General features: G+C 38.6%; 1 protein-coding gene across 4 annotated transcripts in view; it reads left to right on the plus strand.

Moving 5' to 3' along the window:
• Nucleotides 1–20,531, plus strand: part of CDK14 (cyclin dependent kinase 14) — a 328,079-nt gene that overhangs the window by 177,259 nt on the left and 130,289 nt on the right. For all 4 annotated transcript variants that reach the window (XR_012585470.1, XM_074574642.1, XM_074574644.1 and 1 more), the window contains one exon: nt 10,063–10,183. Coding sequence is in view for 3 of the 4 variants with exons in the window: in XM_074574642.1 (XP_074430743.1) it covers nt 10,063–10,183 (121 nt within the window). In the remaining variant the exon portion in view is untranslated. The remainder of the gene's footprint in view (nt 1–10,062; nt 10,184–20,531) is intronic.

Raw genomic sequence — 20,531 nt, forward strand, 5'->3', positions numbered from 1 at the left:
TCTACCCACCTTACTGTCCATTCATCTAACCCACTCTTCCTAAGCTTCCCTATGAGGATGCTGTGGGAGACCGTGTTGAACGCCTTGCTTAAGTCAAGGTAGACCACATCTACTGCCCTCCCCTCATCTATCCATCTAGTCATGCCATCATAGAAGGGTATCAGATTAGTCAGACATGATTTCCCCTTGGTGAATCCATGTTGAATACTTCTGATAGCTTTCTTTTCCTCCACATGCCTTGAGATGACGCCCAGCACGAGCTGTTCCATCATCTTTCCAGGGATGGAGGTGAGGCTGACCAGCCTGTAGTTCCCTGGGTTCTCCTTCTTGCCTTTTTTGAAGACTGGAGTCACGTTGGCTTTCCTCCAGTCCTCAGGCACCTCGCCTGTTCTCCAGGACCGTTGATCCCTCACTCGATCCTCCTCAACCCAAGGGAAGTCGTCTTCTTTCCCTGTTAGGGGGAAAGACGAAGCCCTTTTGTAGGGCTTATAGACTTACATATAGACTAGATTTGGTCGTATAGCTCCAGTTTTGCCACCCTGGCCGTGGCATTTCAGTGTTTCAGTATCACTGTAGAGAAGGATGCCACATGAGGAATGTTTACTTTTTAACTGCATATTTCTAGAATCATGCTCTTAAGGCACAGCCTTAATGCTCTTCTAATGTAACTTCTTTTAAAATGAAATTGTCTGTTTTCATTTCTTCTTTTTCTTTGACAAAATTGTATTAAGAACTGATTAGGTGGCTCTGTAGGAATACAGATGCCTGATTACTGATGCAAAGTCAAATAATCATTTAGACCTAAGCGTATTGGAATGTCTCTCACATAAAACTTTTCTTCTAAGATTTGTTATCCAGCTAATTTAAGATGACATATACATTAAATGAGTTTTGAGGAGCGATTCGATTGAACAGGTGAATCTAAGACTCCAGATATTCCTGTTGTAAGATATTTCTCTATAATACTGCTTTACAGAAGCAACAGTACTTACAAAGGTTTTCTTAATGATTTCACACTTGAAAGCAAAGTGAAAATAATCTTAAAATTTAGTGAAATCTCTGTCTCCTGTAGTTATTTTGTTCTCTGATGTATTTTAAAAAGCTTTGAAATAATTTGAGAAATTTTTTTTTCTGGTTTTGTTAGTTTTGCACCAAAGATTGTACCATACTGTACTGGTGTTTTCAAATCATTTTTCTCTGACTTAAGCCAGAGCAGTCAGATGTGGTTTTAGATGCTGCGGGTGATACCTAGTATATGAATGTATGTACTAATGTGAGTAAGTTAGTGTACTAACTTCTGCACACGCAAAACCTACTGGAGTTGTCTGGCAGAACAGCCAAGACAGGGTTGTACCTGCTAAGGAAATACATAAGCTGCAGAGTATAACATACTGTACAAATGACAAAAATCAGCTGAGTATTTGTCTTATCTATAAATAGTCTGGCTCAGGTACTGGAGGCAGCCTGGATTAAACTCCATGATCACTAGAGAGCCGTTTGTGCCAGGCAGGGCAGCCGTGGCTCAAAAGGTGAGGGTGGATAATGGAACAAATGCAGCTGTGCCCTGCAGCGTAGAAACGTATGCTCGGGTGACATCTTAGCTGGAAGAGCAGGCACATCAAACTTAATTGGGTTGGCTGTGCAGTACAGGGGCCAGGAGTAGGTGGCCGGTAGTTGCAGAATTGTGGCGTTCATACATAGGTCAGACCTTGTCCTGTAAGAATTGATGGTTTCAATACCCTTGTGGTGACAGTTTTTCAAATTCACAAATTCCACTCCTGCAGGGTACTGTCAAATGGCAGTGTTGATTTATAAATAAAGTAGTTGTTAGATCTGCTTTTCAAAAGTACTGTTTGTTTGTAGATGCTAACGCTGTTCAAATACTTGCTTCTCCATGCAGCCCTGTTCTTGTTAAATTAACTGTCCTAGACCAGTTCCTGAGATCTAATCTGTTTGTAAATAAATTCACAGGTACGTGATTAGGCTTTTAGTAGCTGACCATGACTTGAGGTATTCTCTTCATCAAAGTTCTCCAGATATTTTACCTCTAGACGGGAAACGATGGATCAGCAAAATTGTAGTATCCCACTGGAATAAATCACTCCATAGAGTAACATCCCAGTGGTCATGCGACTATCGATGCCTTTCATCAATGTCCCAATACTCCACAGATTAATTGCACTGAGCTGTGGAGCACCTTAATAGATGGAGAGAGCGGTATGTGTTCGCTGTGGCATCGCCTTGTCTCTGACAGTGTGCTACGGTCAGTTAAGAAATAAAATTACCTGAGTGTAAACAACTGGGATTAGGTGTTTGAATATAAATCTCTCAGTGAAACTTGGCTTTTGTGTTTCTGTTTGGTAGACTGTGAATCACTACAGTAGCGCCAAATTGTGCTTATTTAATAGTTCTTCAGCTGTCAGATTTAATACAACATTAAACTAGAAGGGTTTAAATGGTACTGCCACCCTGTATATGATGGTCCTGAATCTGGTATGCATTCAGTCCTCTTAGCACCCGAATGGAGGCACTTTGTCTGCATGATGATTTCTAAAAAGGATAAGTCTTGGACAGCACAGAGCAAGTGTATTTATTTCTTTGACGGTATGTTGTATTTAGCCTGTCATGCAATATGTCAAGTACCTATGGCACTTTTATCAAGTGATAAGTTATCAAGGTACCAGCTGATAAGGGTTCGTTCATCTTTACCTGAACCCCAAATGGAGTCATACAAAAATGGCTCTTGCAGTCCTGCTTTTAGTTGTACAGACAGGGATCACGGTGAATTGTTAACTTCATACGCAATAGCCTGTAGTAAGTTGTTAACTTCTGTGGTCAGTGCTTGATGGGCTATTATACTTCACCAAATGGGACATCCTTAGTTCTCAGTTTGTCTCCATACAACAGTTTTCCCCTGGATCATTTATTTTTTCTTTTCTGAATTCCTTTGATTTGTTAGGTGAAAATCCTAATGACAGAGAAACATTTATACCTCAAAACTGTACAGGAGCAGTCTCTTATCGTTCTTGTCTTCAGCAATTTCATTGCTTATATGTCTTAAAAGTCCAAGTATATTTTTTTATTATTATTCTCTTCTAAACTCAAATCATTGTCCAGTATTGGGCTCATTCATTCCTAGCTGATTCCCAGTTTTCTGTCTTTTCTCAGGGTGTATTAAAATATCGTGAGATGCATTACCTCTCATTTTCTGTGAAGAATTATTTTCTGCCTGTTTGTCCTTTCTAGAACGTCCTTCCTGCACTCTGCAGATCTTCCCAATTTAAAACCATCTGTTCAGCCATTGTTAACTCTTTGCTTCAAACCTAATAACTTCACTGTGGAATGAGTAATTCTGACATTTTCACTTCCAGCCTTATTAGCAAAGTGGTGTGTTCATGCTGGGACGTTGTTAGGAGTAGAGGGCATCATCTTCATATAGGTTGTTTTGTGAGACAACAAATTGAGGATCATTAACTAAAAATCTGGAAAGCAAAATTTAAATCGGTCAGCTGTTAAGGTATTGTGGGCACGTATACTGTATCCATAATGAATCCAGGTCTTTTCAGTAATGCAGAAGTTATCTTTGATGTGAAATTGCTGTCTGTCCTTGAGTTCTGTTAGCTTTCGCGTCTGTGTGAATGTTTACAGTGTTGGTGCAGATGGTTTCTTTTTTTTTTTCCTACCCACACTGTTATTTTTCTGCTTCCAGACAAGCAGAGGCAGTTCGAACATATTCATGCTGACCCAGAAGGCCATGGGAATAGATATATTTTCCTGGTGTTGAAAATGGAACGTGTATTTCTTTTGCATTTCCATACCACTTTTTGATTGGAAAACAATTTTTAGTGTGTTTCTTTCTGCTAATAGAGAATGAATGAATTTGTCAGTCATGGTACATGTTCAGCATCAGTGGGCTTTTTCAAAATGTGTCAGAAATTTTTTATAAGGATTTAAAATCAGGGAAATAAACAGCTTTATAGCTTGGATGGCTTTCAGTCAAATTAATCAAAGAGATCTTTTAATATACAACCAGCAGCTGAGCTCTTTCTCATATCCCACTTTTCCACTGCCTGTGGTCCTTTGGGTAGCTCAGGAGGCAGAGGAAAGAGGTGATGACGAAAGAGGTGATGCTGGAGTTGTTGAAAAAAGAAAAACACTTTTCACGAGGGCTAGAGTCATTCTTTCTGGTAGTAGAAAAAGTAGTTCAGCATCTCCCGTTTCTGTAACTTGTGTTTGTCAGATTGGCAGTTGAGTCCCATTCACAGACCAGAATAATTATCATCTGCATTACTGTAAGTGATCGTCTGAAGAAATACACGAGATAAGACTTGCATGGAAAAACAATCTTTTATTAGAACAACTGATACAGCTGGAAAAACCAGAGAGGCTGAGAGGCCCACATGCCTTTTGCCTTACTTATTGCTCTCTGTCTCTTGAAGACTGACTCCTGCACTCCAGTTCGGAAGACCAGTCATTGCTCAAGTGCATTTTGGGAATATTAATTGCAGAACTTAATTGTGCTCTCCCTGATAGTGGGTAACTTTTATAAATGAACAGCACTGCCATAATCTAGTGGCTGTATTAGGACTCAGACATAGGATATTGTAGGTAATTTATCTTACTTGAAAGGAATTTAACTCAGATGCTCTGGTAAAGCTGCATCTTAGAGACAAATGTGTTTAGCTAAAGAGCTGAGGGACCTAAAGGCTGCAGGATGCTTTCGTTTGCCGAGAACTGACTTGTGGGTTAGAGAGCTGACTGCTTCATTGAAGCAGTGTCAGTGCTTCCACCCATTTTACTTCTGTTCTGTTGTCATTTAGGTATTCACTGAATAAATATGCTTCTTTTGGAAAACAAGTAGCTGAGTAAATAGGTTAAGTGAAGATGACAGTTCATGATCTACAAGGGAATACATCAACAATATTTTAATATTGTTACCGAAACATAGTTATGGTTTTATAAGCTATTTACCTCAAACTCTAGGTAATTGTTATAATAAACAAAACAGGAGGCTAAAAAAGCAAGCATGAAAACTTTCTGAATCAAAGAAAAACAGCAAGAAGAAAACCTTCTTTTTTTTACAGTATGCCTTGCTAGAGCCCTTTTTGATATATCTAAATCAAAATAGTAAAGAGGTCAATACATTTAAGGTATACTGGAAAGGGAAACCAAGCACACAGTTGGCGAGCCCTTGTTTTTGCAGTCGTGACTGGTCTCCTCATTTGCAGAATCATATTCGCTGTGAACAAAGGCTTCCTGATTGTCATATGAACTTGACTAGAAAGCTATCCTGCAGCTAAAGAGATATCAAATATTAATATTTGTGCTCATATAGCCAAAGGTGCGTTTATTGAATAGATCTTGAGTCTGGATGTAGCTATGGCCTCTTGTAAAAGCAAAATACAACTCAAAAATTACTGTGATAAATCAGTGCAATGTGTTTTGTCAATAACTGATGCTAGGTAAAATGAGATATAACCTCTGAGACAAGATAAAAGATAAAGCCAGATGAAGCAGAGAAAATTGTATTTACCAAGGAAGGAAATATCTTCTTACTTTTTTTTAAACTCAAAGTAGGAGGCAGCAGGAGGTTTTGTGTGTTAAAGACATAAATGTACATAGGCATAGATTATTCACCCTGTATTTTAAATACAGGGCATTGCAGGGTATCCTGAGCTGCCGTTTAATAAACGAGTTAAAAGAAAGTTGTGGTTTGTGTCACAAGCACGGGTAGATGCTGTTGTGCAAGCCTTGCAGTATGTCATGCATCAGAACAGTTTCTTCTTTCAGTTTGGATAAATAATGGCTGTAGAAGTAAGTGCCTGGAGAACATTAAACAGTGTCTGTTCTTCCCATAATTACACACAAGTTCCCCAGTGGGTCTGACGCGGCCTGACTTTTAATAAGTGGGCCTTCTCCTTGGCTTCCTGCTTTCAAAATAAGGCTGCAACAGCAGGACACGTGTTGACCTTTTATCTTTTGGAAGACACGGGAACTGGAGGGGAGTTCACTGCTTGTCAGGAGGTCCTACCTCCACCTTTCTAGGCAAAAAAAGTGCTCAGGCAGCAATATGTAAATATTGGGTTCTCACCTGGTGATCTCTCTCCATTTACCTTTTGGCTTTTATGCACACTAGCCATTAAGGTTTGAAGTTTTGATGATCCTCCATAAGCTCTGTCTTTTTAAAAGGAGATTGTCGCTCTTCCTGTAGTGTAGCCATGGAAACAGACAGGGAACCCTTAAAGAAAGTGATTGAACATGCTGTGCTAATTAATCCTTCCCTTCAGTTTTCTTTCAGTTGAAGGATGTGGTTAAATAAATTTTGCATGAGTAAGCATATTTGGATGTGCAAAAGGGTATAAAATATGTAGCAAATTTTCTTGCAGAAGGATATCCGAAAAAAAACCCCAACTGGTAACTGTCATCTATGCACATCCAGAGCATCAAAACAAGAAATGCTGTATCTTGTTATTGTTTCTCATATATATGTTTTGATACCATTCTTTTAAAACTGTAAATATATCTGAAAGAGGAGGTTATTTTTTCATGCCTTAAGTGTGGTGAGAGATGTTTGCATTAACTTTGAGTCTTCAAGTGAAGGTGTTCATAATTGCATATGTCTTCTTTATGCAGAGCATTATTCAGAAAAAGCAACCTTTAATCCCTCCCTGAGAGAAAGCAGCTCCTCCGATGCATTAGTTTAATTCAGGTCCTTTCAGTTCTGCACAGGGGGAGCAATTGACTGAACAGCAGGCCTGTGCCAAATTTTCCTCTGCCAAATTTTAGCCTGTGTGAGTATTTCCCTCAGTTGTTCACTCCTGCTTTCCGTTTGGCCATTTAGTTTCCAAAGTGGTGTATGTGCCCAGCTGGAAAACAATTGGCCACAACTTAAAACATACGGCCTGTACCCATAAACCTCTTAAACCCAATGATACTTTCTGATGCCAATGTATGGCCTCAACTTCCTCTTACAAATTAAGGTTTTACTTACAACTTTCTCTGTTCCAGTAATGATCCTCTTATAACTGAGAAACCAGATGTAGCAGCTAACCTCAAATGAGGCTTTCATGGTGTTTTAGGAGTGAAGAGCAGATTAAAGAAAGCCTGTCCAACAGGCTGGGATTAGCCCAAAAGGGCCATCCTTTGAAAATTAGGTGGATTTTAGTTAACCTGGAACAGATTAGAGGTGGAGGAGATCTAGAAGCAGTGGGCTAAGGAAACAGGCTGGGCGGCAGTCCCAGCAGGGTGAGAGGACTTGTTCCTTGCTGAATGATCGACAAGAGGAGGAAAGGTGTACTTGGGCTGACTATAGCACTTGCAGAGCTCCATCCTGCGTAGTAAAGTGGCAGAAACTGGCAGGTGAGCATGGATATTGTGTTATTCACAGTATGTTTTCTGGTGTGGCAAGTTGGGTCCTCATTCCTCCCTACGCAGGAGATTGGTTGAGTGTGTGGATCAAAGACTTTGTGTCATGGAGACCCAAGTTCATTTTTCACTGCACAAGCTCTTAAAGTTTTTTGACAGTTTTCCCAAATCACTTGATGTTGCTGGCTTCTTAAAAATGCCTTTTCCCTCCCTGCAAAAGGGAGGGAAAAGATAGGGAGAAGATTAGAGAGGAAATCATTTGCAACCAAGTTCAATCTTCCTGAGGTAAGACTAAGGGGAGGCTCAGACAGGCAAAGAAGGATGGAAGCATTCACCATCCAGGCTTCTCAAATCCTTTCATAATTTTTATTTGGCTTAATAGTAGTAGATCCATATCCACAAATCCAGGGACTACTGTTTCAGTTTAGTCACATGAGAAATAAGTGCTCAGAAACTCAGACTTGTTAATGTTTCTCTGGGCTAGGAATAAGAACTATGTACCAGTTAGAGCATTTGGTGGTTTCTGAGCTCCTAGAAGGAAAAACACTGATCTGGAGGTGGAGGCACTGCAGAATGCGTGATGTGACCTCTCCGCTGGCCTCTTTGGGGCTGTACCTGGCCAGCCCTGAGTTGTCTATGTGCACCAAGTTATTCATCAAGCTGGTGGCCAGGCACACAAAGGTAAAAGAGATGGAAGTCTGAAAACTTAAAAAAGAAAAAAAAAAAAGGTTGTTCATATTTGAAATGTGATTTTTTTTAGAAGAAATTCCGGCATACAAGTCAAATTATTCTCCTACACTGGTCTAATTGCTATAATCAGCTGATAATGCAATCTACTGGCAAGATTTACCATCATTACTATGGAGATATATTCACTGAGATTAATTGTTCTTAAATAGCTTCTCCAGTGTATTAAGAATAAAGGTGCAGAGGACTCTCATCTGCACTCTTTTGTGAATTCTCATGTTGCATATTTCTTTCTGAGTGCATGACTTTGCTTTTTGGTTTCTGTAACGTGTAAGACGTGACCTGTTTTAGTAATTTAATTTGTTTTGTGAAAGGGAAATCAGTAGTTCTTTCTTTAGGAAAACACAAAAAAACCCCTCAGTAGCACATTCTCTTGATTTCCGTCACTTGTGCATTTCCAGTATTCCCAGTGAGGGAGCGGATGGTCTCAAGGCAGTAACTAGGAGCAGAGTATTTGGAAAAGGTGTTTGCAGGCCCGTGATGGGAACAGTCACCATAGCCCTGAAAATATTTTTCCGTTTCCTGGAGGAGAGAGGCTTCTGTAGGAAAACTGTTAGAAAAGTATGCTCTCTACTGCTGTTTTTAGCATATGAGGGTCCCTCCTAAAATCTTTCCAGTTTTACATTAGATAGATTATGGTTGTGTAGTAATGATGTGAGTTATTTTAAATGACTGACAAGCTGTCGCGATTTAACCCCAGCCAGAAGCTAGAACCATGCAGCTGCTCGTTCAGTCCCCCCAGTTCAGATGTGGGAGAGAATAAGAAGAGTAAAAGTGAGGAAAAACTTGTGGGTTGAAATAAAGACAGTTTAATAGGTAGAGCAAAAGCCGCGCACGCAAGTGAAGCAAAACAAGGAATTCATTCACTGCTTCCCACTGGCAGGCAGGTGTTCAGCTGTCTCTGGTAAAGCAGGGCTCCACAGTGCACAACAGTTACTTGGGAAGACAAATGCCATCACTCCAAATGTCTCCCCCTTCCTTCTTCTTCCCCCACCTTTATATACTGAGCATGATGTCATATGGCATAGAATATGCCTTTGGTCAGTTCGGGCCAGCTGTCCCAGCTCTGTCCCCTCACAACTTCTTGTGCGCTCCCAGCCTACTTGCTGGCGTGGCGGTGTGAGGAACAGAAAAGGCCTTGAGTGCTAGCAACAACCAAAACCAACAGTGTGCTGCAACAGTATTTTCATCCCAAATCCAAAACATAGCACTACACCAGCTGCTAGTAGGAAAGTCAACTCCATCCCAGCTTTGAAACTATGACACAAGCTTAAAAGACAGTTATTGTAAATAGTATATCTTTAGTAGGCCACAGATTTCATTGAAATGATTTCTACTTCTGAGATTGGTGCACTGCCAATATGCATTTGTTGAGAGAGAAGAATTTTGCACATACCATTTTCTGATGTATTATGGCAATATTAATATTTATTTGAATGGTAATGTGTAAGTGTGTCTATTGCTTTCAAGTATAAACTTGAATAAGCAGGCTGGGGTTTGCAGTGTAAACTGTGGAATGTTTCCTTAGGCTCCCCTAAAAAAAAATCCCATCTGTGTCACTATTTTTCTGGGAGTTTCCTTTTTCTAAATAACACTGAAATGAGAGACTATCGATGCCTGAAGATGAGCGGTTAATGGAAATGAGAATCTTTTATTTATCTTTCATTTAGGTATACCACAACGCGTCTTTGCATTATTGGTTATTATTATGAAAAGCGTATTTTATTATTCCTTCATAATATTCACAGCTCTGTTTAGCCAGGTACTAAATGATAGATGCTACCATGTTCTTTCATTAAGTAACTTATTCCAATAGTAGAAGAAAAGAAGGCTTGCAACATGCTGTCATGGTATGCGGTGTGTGCTCATATATCCTTTCAGGAATGTAACTTATACAGCAAACTATTTCTTTGCTTTGTTTGCATGAATTAATTTGTATTTACCCCACAGGTCTTGCAAGAGCTAAATCAGTTCCCAGCCATACGTATTCCAATGAAGTGGTAACCCTATGGTACAGGCCTCCAGATGTCCTTCTGGGATCAACAGAATATTCCACCTGCCTTGACATGTGGTAAGTATAGAATCCTTACACAAGAATCTATGTAGGTGCTCTGATTTTATGTTCTTTTTTGAACATGTAGAACAAATATATAGCAAGATTAGTGGTGCAGGTTAAAAACCTTGTGTATAGTAATTTGTGTGGTTTGCTCAGTATCTCCCTAAAGGAATCCCCTCCTGCCACCCTACCAGTTGGCAGCTGGCACCCACTGTTAACACACCACTAGAAGAGTCATTGGTGCTTTGCAAGAGACTGAGTTGTTCCTTGACTTTTGTAGTCTAAATGTGGTACTTCGACATGTTATGATACTTGCTTTGCAGAAGATACACTTTCACCATGCCCAGCTGTAGCAAGGGCAAAATCAGGATTCTCTGTATGTGAGGTTACAGCCTTGGTTCTTAATCTACTGTAGTTAGCAGTAAATCAGTGTGTGACACATCACTGAATAGTTTTCTTTCAAACCTACAGATTTTATTTAGACTTGCAGGTTTGAAAGGACAGTTTGATGTGCACAATATATAGCACCTACTCCTTTTTGATAACATCATCAGATGTTATCATGCTATAAGGGACATAAGAGGAAAATCTTCCACAATGAGAACATTCAGCCATTGAAATAATGTCCCCAGGGAAGTGGTGGGTTCCCCATCACTGGACACTTTTAAGATTCAGCTTGACATGGTGGTGGGCCATCTTGTCTAGACTGTGCTTTTGCCAAGAAAGGTTGAACCAGGTGATTCTTGATGTCCCTTCCGACCTGGTATTCTATGATTCTATGATCATTTAGCCATGTGTTGAACAAAGAAGGTGTTTGTTTTTTTGACTGTTAGAAATCAAGGTGGAGTTTCTTCATTTATCCTGTAGGTTTTGAGGTCACAAGATCTCTGCGATCTGAACAAATTCTGTAATTAGTAAGAGCTTCAACTGTGTTAGTAGAAGCAATGTACGTGTTGATTCAAGAAACAGAAATGTGGAAAAAACTTATTTTTCCTTACAAGGAAAGTCTCATGTTCTGGAAGGCATTAATTTTTTTTGAATGTGTATTTGACTTTTTAAATCTATGCAACTCATTTCATTTGAGGAAAAAAAAAATATACTGAGCAAGTTTCAGAAAAATATAATGATTTTTTTGTAGTTTGCTGAAATACCTTTCTTTAATACAGACAACCTAAATTTAGAATTATGATTATGTTAAAATCTAGAGGTAACTGTAAGATAAGGTTAAAAGGACCTTATGTGTTCATACAGTGGCTGAATAGTATTTGTCAAGGAGTAGCGTCTTGCAGTGTAGTACTGAAACTGATGACCTAGCAGGAATATTTTTTTGCTGAGGAAGGGTGCTAAGCATGACTAGATTGTATTTAGTCCAGTAGCTGAGATCAGAGAATGTGGGATGAAAAGCTACATTTTCCTGAAAATCTCATCTAGTTTTTCCCCCATAGTGCTGTTAAGTCTTGACTCCTGGGGGCAGGAGTTAGAAGCTGCAGGATTGTTTCATTTGAAGGGGTTACAGAGTGTAAATATTAGAATATTTAATGCTGAAGAGAGCGTTTAGCATAACTGGGCATCTGGCTGCTGTAGTTCCTTGACCTGTAACGGTAGATGAACCAAGAGCCAGGAAAAGGGGGGATGAACAAACGTCTCCAAATGTGAACGTTGTGATGTTGCAACTGCACCAGAGAGGCAAAGGCAGCATCTTCTGTATCATCTGTCTGCTTTTCTTCAAACCATTCTCCACCTCGGGTCTGAAATAATTTCCCCCTGCATCTCAGCTTCTCGTCTATCCTAAAACTGTCCTGTTTTCCCAAAGATCAGGTTCAACCTGGTGTGTTCACAAACTGTATGCAATCTCTGCATCCCATCTGCTCCTGACGTTTTGCAGTCACCTCTTTTCCCAGATACACCTCTGACACTCTCAGCAAGAGGCTCGACTTGCTTGAGGTGAGGCAGGACAACTGCATCAGAGAGTGGAAATAGCTGGGAGATACAAGTGGTTCTTTCTGCTCGTCTTTTTATAGTTCAGTCTACGTGTGTTCACTTCTTGAGAGTCCCACATCTTTGTGTACGTGTGTACATACGTGTCTCAATTTGTGAAGTGCAAAGAGAATGAGAATATTTTGAAACTGCTTTAATAGAGCAAACTGCTCAAGAAATCTTCTAAAATGCTTTTTTAGTCAAAGGAGACATTGGAAATATTTTTCTTTTAACATTTACCAATTTCAAATATTATTGCACTTTGAAATTAAGGATTTGGTTTTGTTTTTGTTTTTTAACCTGAACAAAGGATTTAAAAACATTTTTGATTCTCACTGAAGCTTTTTCCACAAAGAAAACAGCTTAATAGCTCCTAAACCCAGATATTTTAACGTTCCTCCCAATAATTATTTTAGTAAAATAGCTATTAAAAAGTGTAGTCTAACTATCTGGTGTTACTGTGATAGAGACCAAATTAAGCCATGCGGCTAACAGAAGCATTTTAAATCTATTGTAATTGCAGACTGAGCATTCCCTTCATAATCATATGTTTATATTCAAATTACATGAACAATATCAAGGAAGGACTCAAAATGCCACTTCAGCAATCCAGGTCATGTTTTTGTCAGGACTTTTGTAATGATGCAAGAGTATTGAGGTAAAACACAATAATTACATCTTCAATGGTAACAATAAATGATGTCCTCTTGTACAGAGCATTTCAGGTAGGTCTAAAAAAGATCCGGTTGCCCAGGGATAGAGGTCATGAGTTCTGTTTCAAATGAAAAATGATGTCATGCTGCTCTTGTACTAGATTTATAGCACTTAGAAATTTTGGCTGCCCTGCACAAAGTAGAGAACTATGAAAAGCTTAGAAAAAAGCCCTAGTAATACAGTTTCTTTCGCATGGCAGGAATTTATGTAGAGGCTCAGCTACTGACACATCAGAAATCAGATTACAGCAAATATATATTGTATGTGACAGAACAGCTTCAGGTTTTTACATCTCCCCTTTGCTGGGTTGTCTGAGACAGTGCTTCCAGTTTGATTGTGAGAGGTGTAGTTGAATGTTAAGGTCACTTATGCTTATTTGACAAATCTAACAGTGAGCTCTGCTGGAGAACAAGCAGGCTTGGGGCTTTATTTATACAACGGTTTTACGTAGCTGGGGCATAATTATATTAAAACCACTTAGTGACTTCCCAGAGCAGGAGGAAGGGAGATGTGGAGAAACCTACCTACCATCAGATTCCAAGGTAATTTGGTAATTTGTTATCAAAAGTGTGTTTGTAGCATTAGCATTTTTATGCAATTACTGGCATTATGTCCTTATGGCAGATAGTGTGTGCTCTCATGTGTCCTTATTGATGATCTACATGATGACAAAACTAGGCAGCCACTTCACTAAATATTTAAATAATGTAGAGGTAGAAAGCACAGCTGTTTCTTCCATTTAGGAAAAAAAAGACAAGACAGAAGGCTTTTGCTATGGCCATGATAAATGGCATTTCATGGTGGTTCCCAGGGAACGGAAAGTGGGGCTCCTACTGAGTAGAAGACCAGCTGCATGAAAAAGGAGTCCAAATACTAACCACTGGACAGTGGCTGGGGAGCAGGTGGCAGAGGCTGCTGGCTATTTTTACACTTCATTTGCTGGTGTAGGGCATTAGAATAGTAACTAAAAGCTAATGATCCACATGCAGTTTTACATTCTCCTGCATTCTTTTTTTAAATAGCCACTGGCAATAAAATAATATTAATGAAGACGTACATGCATTAGTGGTGTCAGGCTGGTGATGGAAATCAGTGTGGTGGGCTTTGTGATTTACTGCTGACAGCACTTGATACAGCAGCATTGTGTAAATGTATTATACTACCCAAGACTGCATCAAAGAGTTGTGATAACCTTTGATATACCTTTCCCCCCCACCCCTGCTCTTGATGAGGACTTACTAGTAGCTAGGAAAATGGCTTTGCATTGCCTCTGGTGTAACTTGTCCTAATCCTTGAATTTTACAGTCCTTTGAAAGTCAATGAAAGGAAAATAAGCTTCAATACATAAAGAGTTTCAGAATTACTAAACCCCATATATAAGTAATACAGAAACATAGGGGAAAAAATCCCAAAATGAACCTATTGTATTTGGTCCTTACAGAAAGAATATAGTATTTGTAAATGAAGCAATTTAAACAGGTTATTAAATCCTTTTTGATTCTGGTAATGCATGCACTGCTACATCTGGGTTGCTTACATCAGGAAGTCACAAGGGATATTTTATTTTGAAGTGCAGCTGGCTTTAAACTGTGTTTACTAACAGCTGGCGATTTTTTGCATATCCTGTTGTTTTGCTTTTAAAAAATACTCTCTTATTCACAGTTCAGGTAACCTAAGAAGTTATGGGCCGTGATATATTTTAAATTCACTTTTATTAACTAACATCAGCTATGTTTAGCGCTGCAGAAGAAATCACTTAAAACTAGGCCAGTCAAATGTTATGAAATCACTGTTAGTTAACTTTGTAGCATCTGGATTGATATACATGATTTCAGTTCTGATCTTAATTTATGGAAAACTCTTCATATGGAGTATTTCTATCTATCCTATTGTTAGAAAAATACATGGTGTTTTTCAGGAACACATGACTTTCCACACATAGCCTGCTCGGAGTGCAGATTTGAGTGCTTGCTGTAATTCCATGCGTGCTTTCATTAATATTTGACCAATGAAGACCTATAACAGTAATTAAGATATTTATTAAATAAAAATGGATCTTGTTGTAGACACAGGTGCACCAAATTATGTTTTTACACAGGGGACATTACAAAGGCATCTTTATCCTGTATCTGCTGTAAACAGTTTGCAGTGAAAGAAATCCAAGAGCAGGAGTCCCAGTACGCCCTGAAGAAATACTGCTTGGGGCCCAAGAGAGAAAACAGCGTAGGGTAAATTAGTTCTTTTGCCCTTGATGTTCTTTATGATTATGACTTCCACTCCAATGATATGCTAATCTGTAGGATTAGGATACTAAGGTGAGGATATCGTAATAACTATCAAGGTATTGTTAATTAAACTTCTCTCGTTGTCTTTGAGTTCTTCAAAAGTTTTATTAGCTGAATTAGCTTTTGATTGGAAAATTCTCATAGGGTCAAATTAATAGAAACACTATGGGTGAGGAAACGGTCTTGGTCTGTAGTTATTGGAAAGGCATTTCAGTTCCTGTCCAAAAACTACTTTTATCCATTTGGAACATCAGATTTACTATCACTTTTCCACTGCCAGAAATATGTTTCACATGTGTGAAGAAAGTACATCATAAAGGTATCTGGATACAGAAAAGAAAACCAGGAAGAACATGTTCAACAGGAAAATATCTTGTGGCAAAATGTTGCTCAAGTTTGAAGGTTATTTCCTTAAACTTTTTTTGGCATTCTGCTTTTACAGAATAAGTGCATCTAATAGAAAGATTGTTGCAAAAAGAGATCATGTACGGTTTAATCCTTCATGAGTATATTTCTTAATATAGAAACTGAGTATTGCTACAGAGGGTTGGGATACAAAACAAACTTCCGGAGCTTTTATTTCTAGGTAGTTCAATGATACAGGCAAGAACATGAGCACTCTGTTCACTTGTAGTTACAATTGCTTCAAGACTGACTGTAAAGAAATACTTTGAGCTGTCATACTTTCATTCATTGCAGCATTGCATCTGCTTTCTGCAGAAATGTTAATGTTGTTCTTTGTCATCATGGAAGGGAAATTTTGCATCACTCATTACTTCTTATGTGAGAACTGTAAAATCTTTGCCTTGTTGCCCCTATTCTTTGAGCAGACTGGATCTCCCATCATATGTTACTTTTCTCATATCGAAGTGGAGTGGTCATGAAAGACAAATTCCAACCAAGTTGAGCATCTGCGGGTGTTCTGGCAGTGTGCCACTGTAGAATTAAATCAGATTTTGGGCAATTAAGGAAACAAAAGTCCCTTACTTTTCATTCCTTTCCCCCAAAATTTGTTTTCCTAATTCTATTCATAAGCAGGATCATATAGGAACATGACTTTTTTTCTGAATAAATCAGACAAGATAAAAATGCCTGTGCACTTCCAACATGTTGCATATTACTAGTGGATTCTATGGAGGAGGTTCCAGAATCACCTCTTGGTGACAAATCCATAAAAAAACAAGTAGTTGGGTTTGGGGGTTGTGTGGGGGGGGGGGGGAGGTGTGGGTGTGTGTTTCGTGTGTGGTTTTTTTTTTTTTAAATTCTGATATATTTAACAGTACAAACTGCGTGTAGTTTGGGAAAGTGGAATGAAAACTCTGCTGTTCCTCTGAATTTCAGAAATCTCACCAGGAGGATTGCTGGAAGCAATCACTTGGTTTTCATAAAATGCCTTCCCCCTCTGAAGCCAAATCCTGAATGCTGAAAACAGGCTTCATGACCAAATAGAAACCTTATGTGAAGACCCATTGTAGGTCTACAATGTGAAGAACATGCTGAATATTATCACCTACACTGAACCTGCTAGAAAGTAGATCTGTTCAGGGCAGAAAGTTTGACAGTTTCAAACATATATAGTAAGCATATAGGCATCTATAATCTTGATTTAAGTATAAACTAAAACTTGGTTTGGAAACAACTCATTTCAGAGTGTGTCTGTGGTCTCTTTAATGGATCCATCAAGAAAATTCAAATCTTAACTGAAGGAAACAACCCTAATAATCTTTTATAGATTATGCCTCACCAACGATTTTGTGTTGTTTTTTTTTTTTTTACGGTGTTCAAGTACAGGTGGGCTGGAGATTCTTCTTGTCACAATAAGGATCTTTGTTACACAGAGACAGGAATGGGAATTCTTAAACCAAAAGTATAAAACCACTAGTAAGAAAGTTAATTTTCAGGGAATGCCCTGTTGAATTATAAAAGCTGTGCAGAAAAAAAAAAAAAAAAGGACAGTTTCCTGAGGCATCCAACTTCATTTTTACAGGCTCATTTACTATGTCAATTTAAATGCAAGAGTAACTCTTTTAGCTGTGCTATTAACTCTTACTCTGTATAAGGCTGCATGGTGACAGCCAGAGTCCCAGGAAATTAAGCAGGACAATAGAAGAGCAATATTAGATGGTATGGCCACGTACCATCTCATCAATACATCAATAGGTTTAGTCACGCTTTTTGTCATCAGAGGGTAAGCCACCCATTTCAGCATTAAATGGCTGTCACTTTTACTTTGCAAGGTTATCCTATGCCGTTCCATTGGAAAGATTTCTGAACGAAGTCGTAGCATTTGGCTTATTTAATCAAAATCAGAAGTCCTATAAAGAGAGTAGGAATATCTGAGTCAAATACACTGAAATATGTTAGGCTAACGTTCTTTTGTCACAGATTATTTCTCAAGTGCTGCCTGCAAGTGGCATATGCTGAGTGTGTACAAACTATACATAAATAACTTACCCTTGGAGATGCACGCACATTAAAGCAAGTTAATTTGTTGTATTTTGTATTTCAAGAAGTAATCTTTACATCATAGGAACGACACATGGGAGTGATCTGTGAGATCATTTTATCCACCCTACTGTTAATGCAAGTCTGTTCCCTGAAGAATATTCTTAAGTGTTTCAGCTTGTGTAGTTTTGCACGACTGTAACTGTGGAGCTTCAAGTCCGTTGGGAGGCTGGGGTATAGCACAATTCTTAAGTCTGTTTGTTTGTCTAACACTCGCCCTAAAATTTTTGTTTCCTAAATGTATTCTGCTATTTCTAGTTATACTATCTTGGATCTACCTACAGTTCTGGGAACCATTAAAATTCTAATAAGGTCTTCCCTGTCCTTCATTTTGCATAATTTTAAATACAGAGTCATCACGTTCTCCCTATCCCTTGTGTTTTCTTGTAGCCAAGAATGACATCATTCTCTTAATTTTTCCTTACAGACCAGTTCTTCTGGCATGAAAATAATTTTTGCTTTGCTCAAAAATCTCTCTAACCTGTTTAATAGTTTGTGAGTTCTACAAAAGCAAGACTAAATTTCAAGGCCTTGCAGAGTCTTTATTTCTTTTCATGTTCAATGTGTGTGTGCACTTACGGTCTGTGATTCAGGGACCCTATTATATACTCAGTTTCTACTTGCTGTGAGCCCTAAATTTACTGATACCACTAAGACATCTAAAATACCATCCAGCCATCTTGAAGCCTTTATGTGCTATTATGGCTTTCTGCGTATTTCTGATCAGTTCAATGTCTTCCCCCCCCTGCCCCCCCCATATTATTTTCTCTTTTTTAGTATTCATTTCTTCTTCTCTTTCTATGGACTTATTCTTCAGTGTGCTGAACACCATAACCTTTGAATTCAAGCATAAGCTTAATTTTGAAGTGGGCCAAAAGAAACAGCAGTCTGCCAGCTCAAACCTTGAAGGTTGTTTGTCTTTCTGTCCTTGATGATTTTAATAAGCTTTTGATTTTTGTATTAGTTGTTTATTTAACTCTAGTACTCTTTCACTCTCATTTCAGCTTATGACTAATCGGAGTACTAGGTTACACAAGAGTCCAAGACACGTAATAGGATTCTTCTTTCTAAGCAGGAAATTTTTCTTCACTAGTGTTGTTTGCAGTTCTTACTTGATATTTTATCGTCTCACACTTGTGTCAGATCCACTAAAAGTGGAAAATTTTGTAAATAGATTATGTGAAACAATATAAAATTTGGCAAAATCTTCCTATTGCCTTTACAGCATTTTTGTTCAAAGAGCTAGCTGAAGTTTCTCTGCAGGTAACAATACATGCCCTCAAATGATACACTGGTTTAATCAAACGCCTGTTTTCTGGTTGCAAGAATAGAACTCTAATCCTCTTTTCTTTAGTCTAAATTCAATTGTTTTATTTCTTATCTTGAATAAATGGCTTCAGACTGAAATCTTGAACTGCTCCTTGCCTGAGATCCTGATACTGTTTATAAGTATTTGACTAAGATATATTGTGCCTATCTGTGCCTAATGAAGCACTAACCAGACTAAATGATGAATGGCAGTTTAATCAATTCAGTTCATTCGGTAACCAGCAGAAGCATATGGAACATAAATTTTAACCTCTCTTTTATAAACACCTGAATTATTCTAAAATTTGATGAGAACTGTGCTTTCCAAAGTTTTTCTCCACTTTTTAATGCCTAAGGAGACACTTTGCTTAATATATCTATGCTTTGGGATGTAGAATGAGAAAATAGTGATGTATGTTTAATTTTCTTCTTCAAGAAATTTGACTGTCGACTGTCATTGTCCTGGAACATAAAATGATTTCATTATTCAGTAGTGGTCAAAGCCTTCAGAGATGAGTAAAGCATGGGTTGTCTGCTGATAGTCTTAGTTAAGTGGTATCTATAAATATTCAGCCCCAGCCTTAATGGAAATATGCAATCTGTTTTCATTAAGTTGTTTTATTCTAGAATCACTTCCTCACCGATATATGCACACATATCCCTAAAATTAAATACTACTTTCTGAATGCATCATCACGATGCATAAGCAATGAAAAGGTATGTAATTACTGCATTCCAAATAATTTACTTCTAAAAGCAAAGTTGAATTGCAGGCTATTGCTGGGATTTTCTGACACAGAAACACAATTCAGTTTCAGGAAGAGTAGTTAGTTTTGCAAATTCTTGGTTCATTTTGATATATATTTTGGGTTATTGAATCGGCATTTGTTTGGGGTGAAGTTTTTTTTGTGTGGTTACTTATAGAGACATAGTTATACAGCATACATAAGTGTTTGCATGCAGAAGTTGCAGAAAAGTGTATGTAAAAAATGTAATTTAACAAATTAAAATATACAATCAAATTCTGTGTCCTATTGATAGCCAAGGGGATGTTTTCTCTTAAAATTATTTTTGCTGGGGGAACAAGCAGCTCTGGAGCTCTCTTCTTCATCCAGAGAAGATGCAAATGCAAGTTTGTAATTTCTTTTGCTTCTCAGATGTGGGAAGTCCACAGGTTACCTGAAATTTGAGTTAGTTACAGAAACTTTCCTCAACTTCTGAGAAACCATTCTTTGTGCTGTAGTTAGTATGTCTCAGATACTTTTTTCCTGCTGATTTCCCAATACTTCTGCCAGTGGCTTAACTGAGTGGGATGAGGGGGACTCATGTGAAGTATCTTTTGTGAGAGCCCAGGGACAGGAGCTGTAATGAGGTGGCTGTCGCGATGGGGAGAGGAGGGAGCCCGTGGCTGCTCAGCCCATGGCAGCACCTCTCAGACAGAGTTTCTGGGGGATGGGGTCAGCAGCCCCCCAGAGCTATGGGCTTCAGGATTACTTATTTTGTGCTGGAAGAGGAGGAAAGAAAGCCCAAGCAAGCCCATCCTGTAGTCACCTGCATTTGAGCAGTAGCTTAGT

This window comes from Larus michahellis, chromosome 2, assembly GCF_964199755.1.
Source record: "Larus michahellis chromosome 2, bLarMic1.1, whole genome shotgun sequence".
NCBI lineage: Eukaryota > Metazoa > Chordata > Aves > Charadriiformes > Laridae > Larus > Larus michahellis.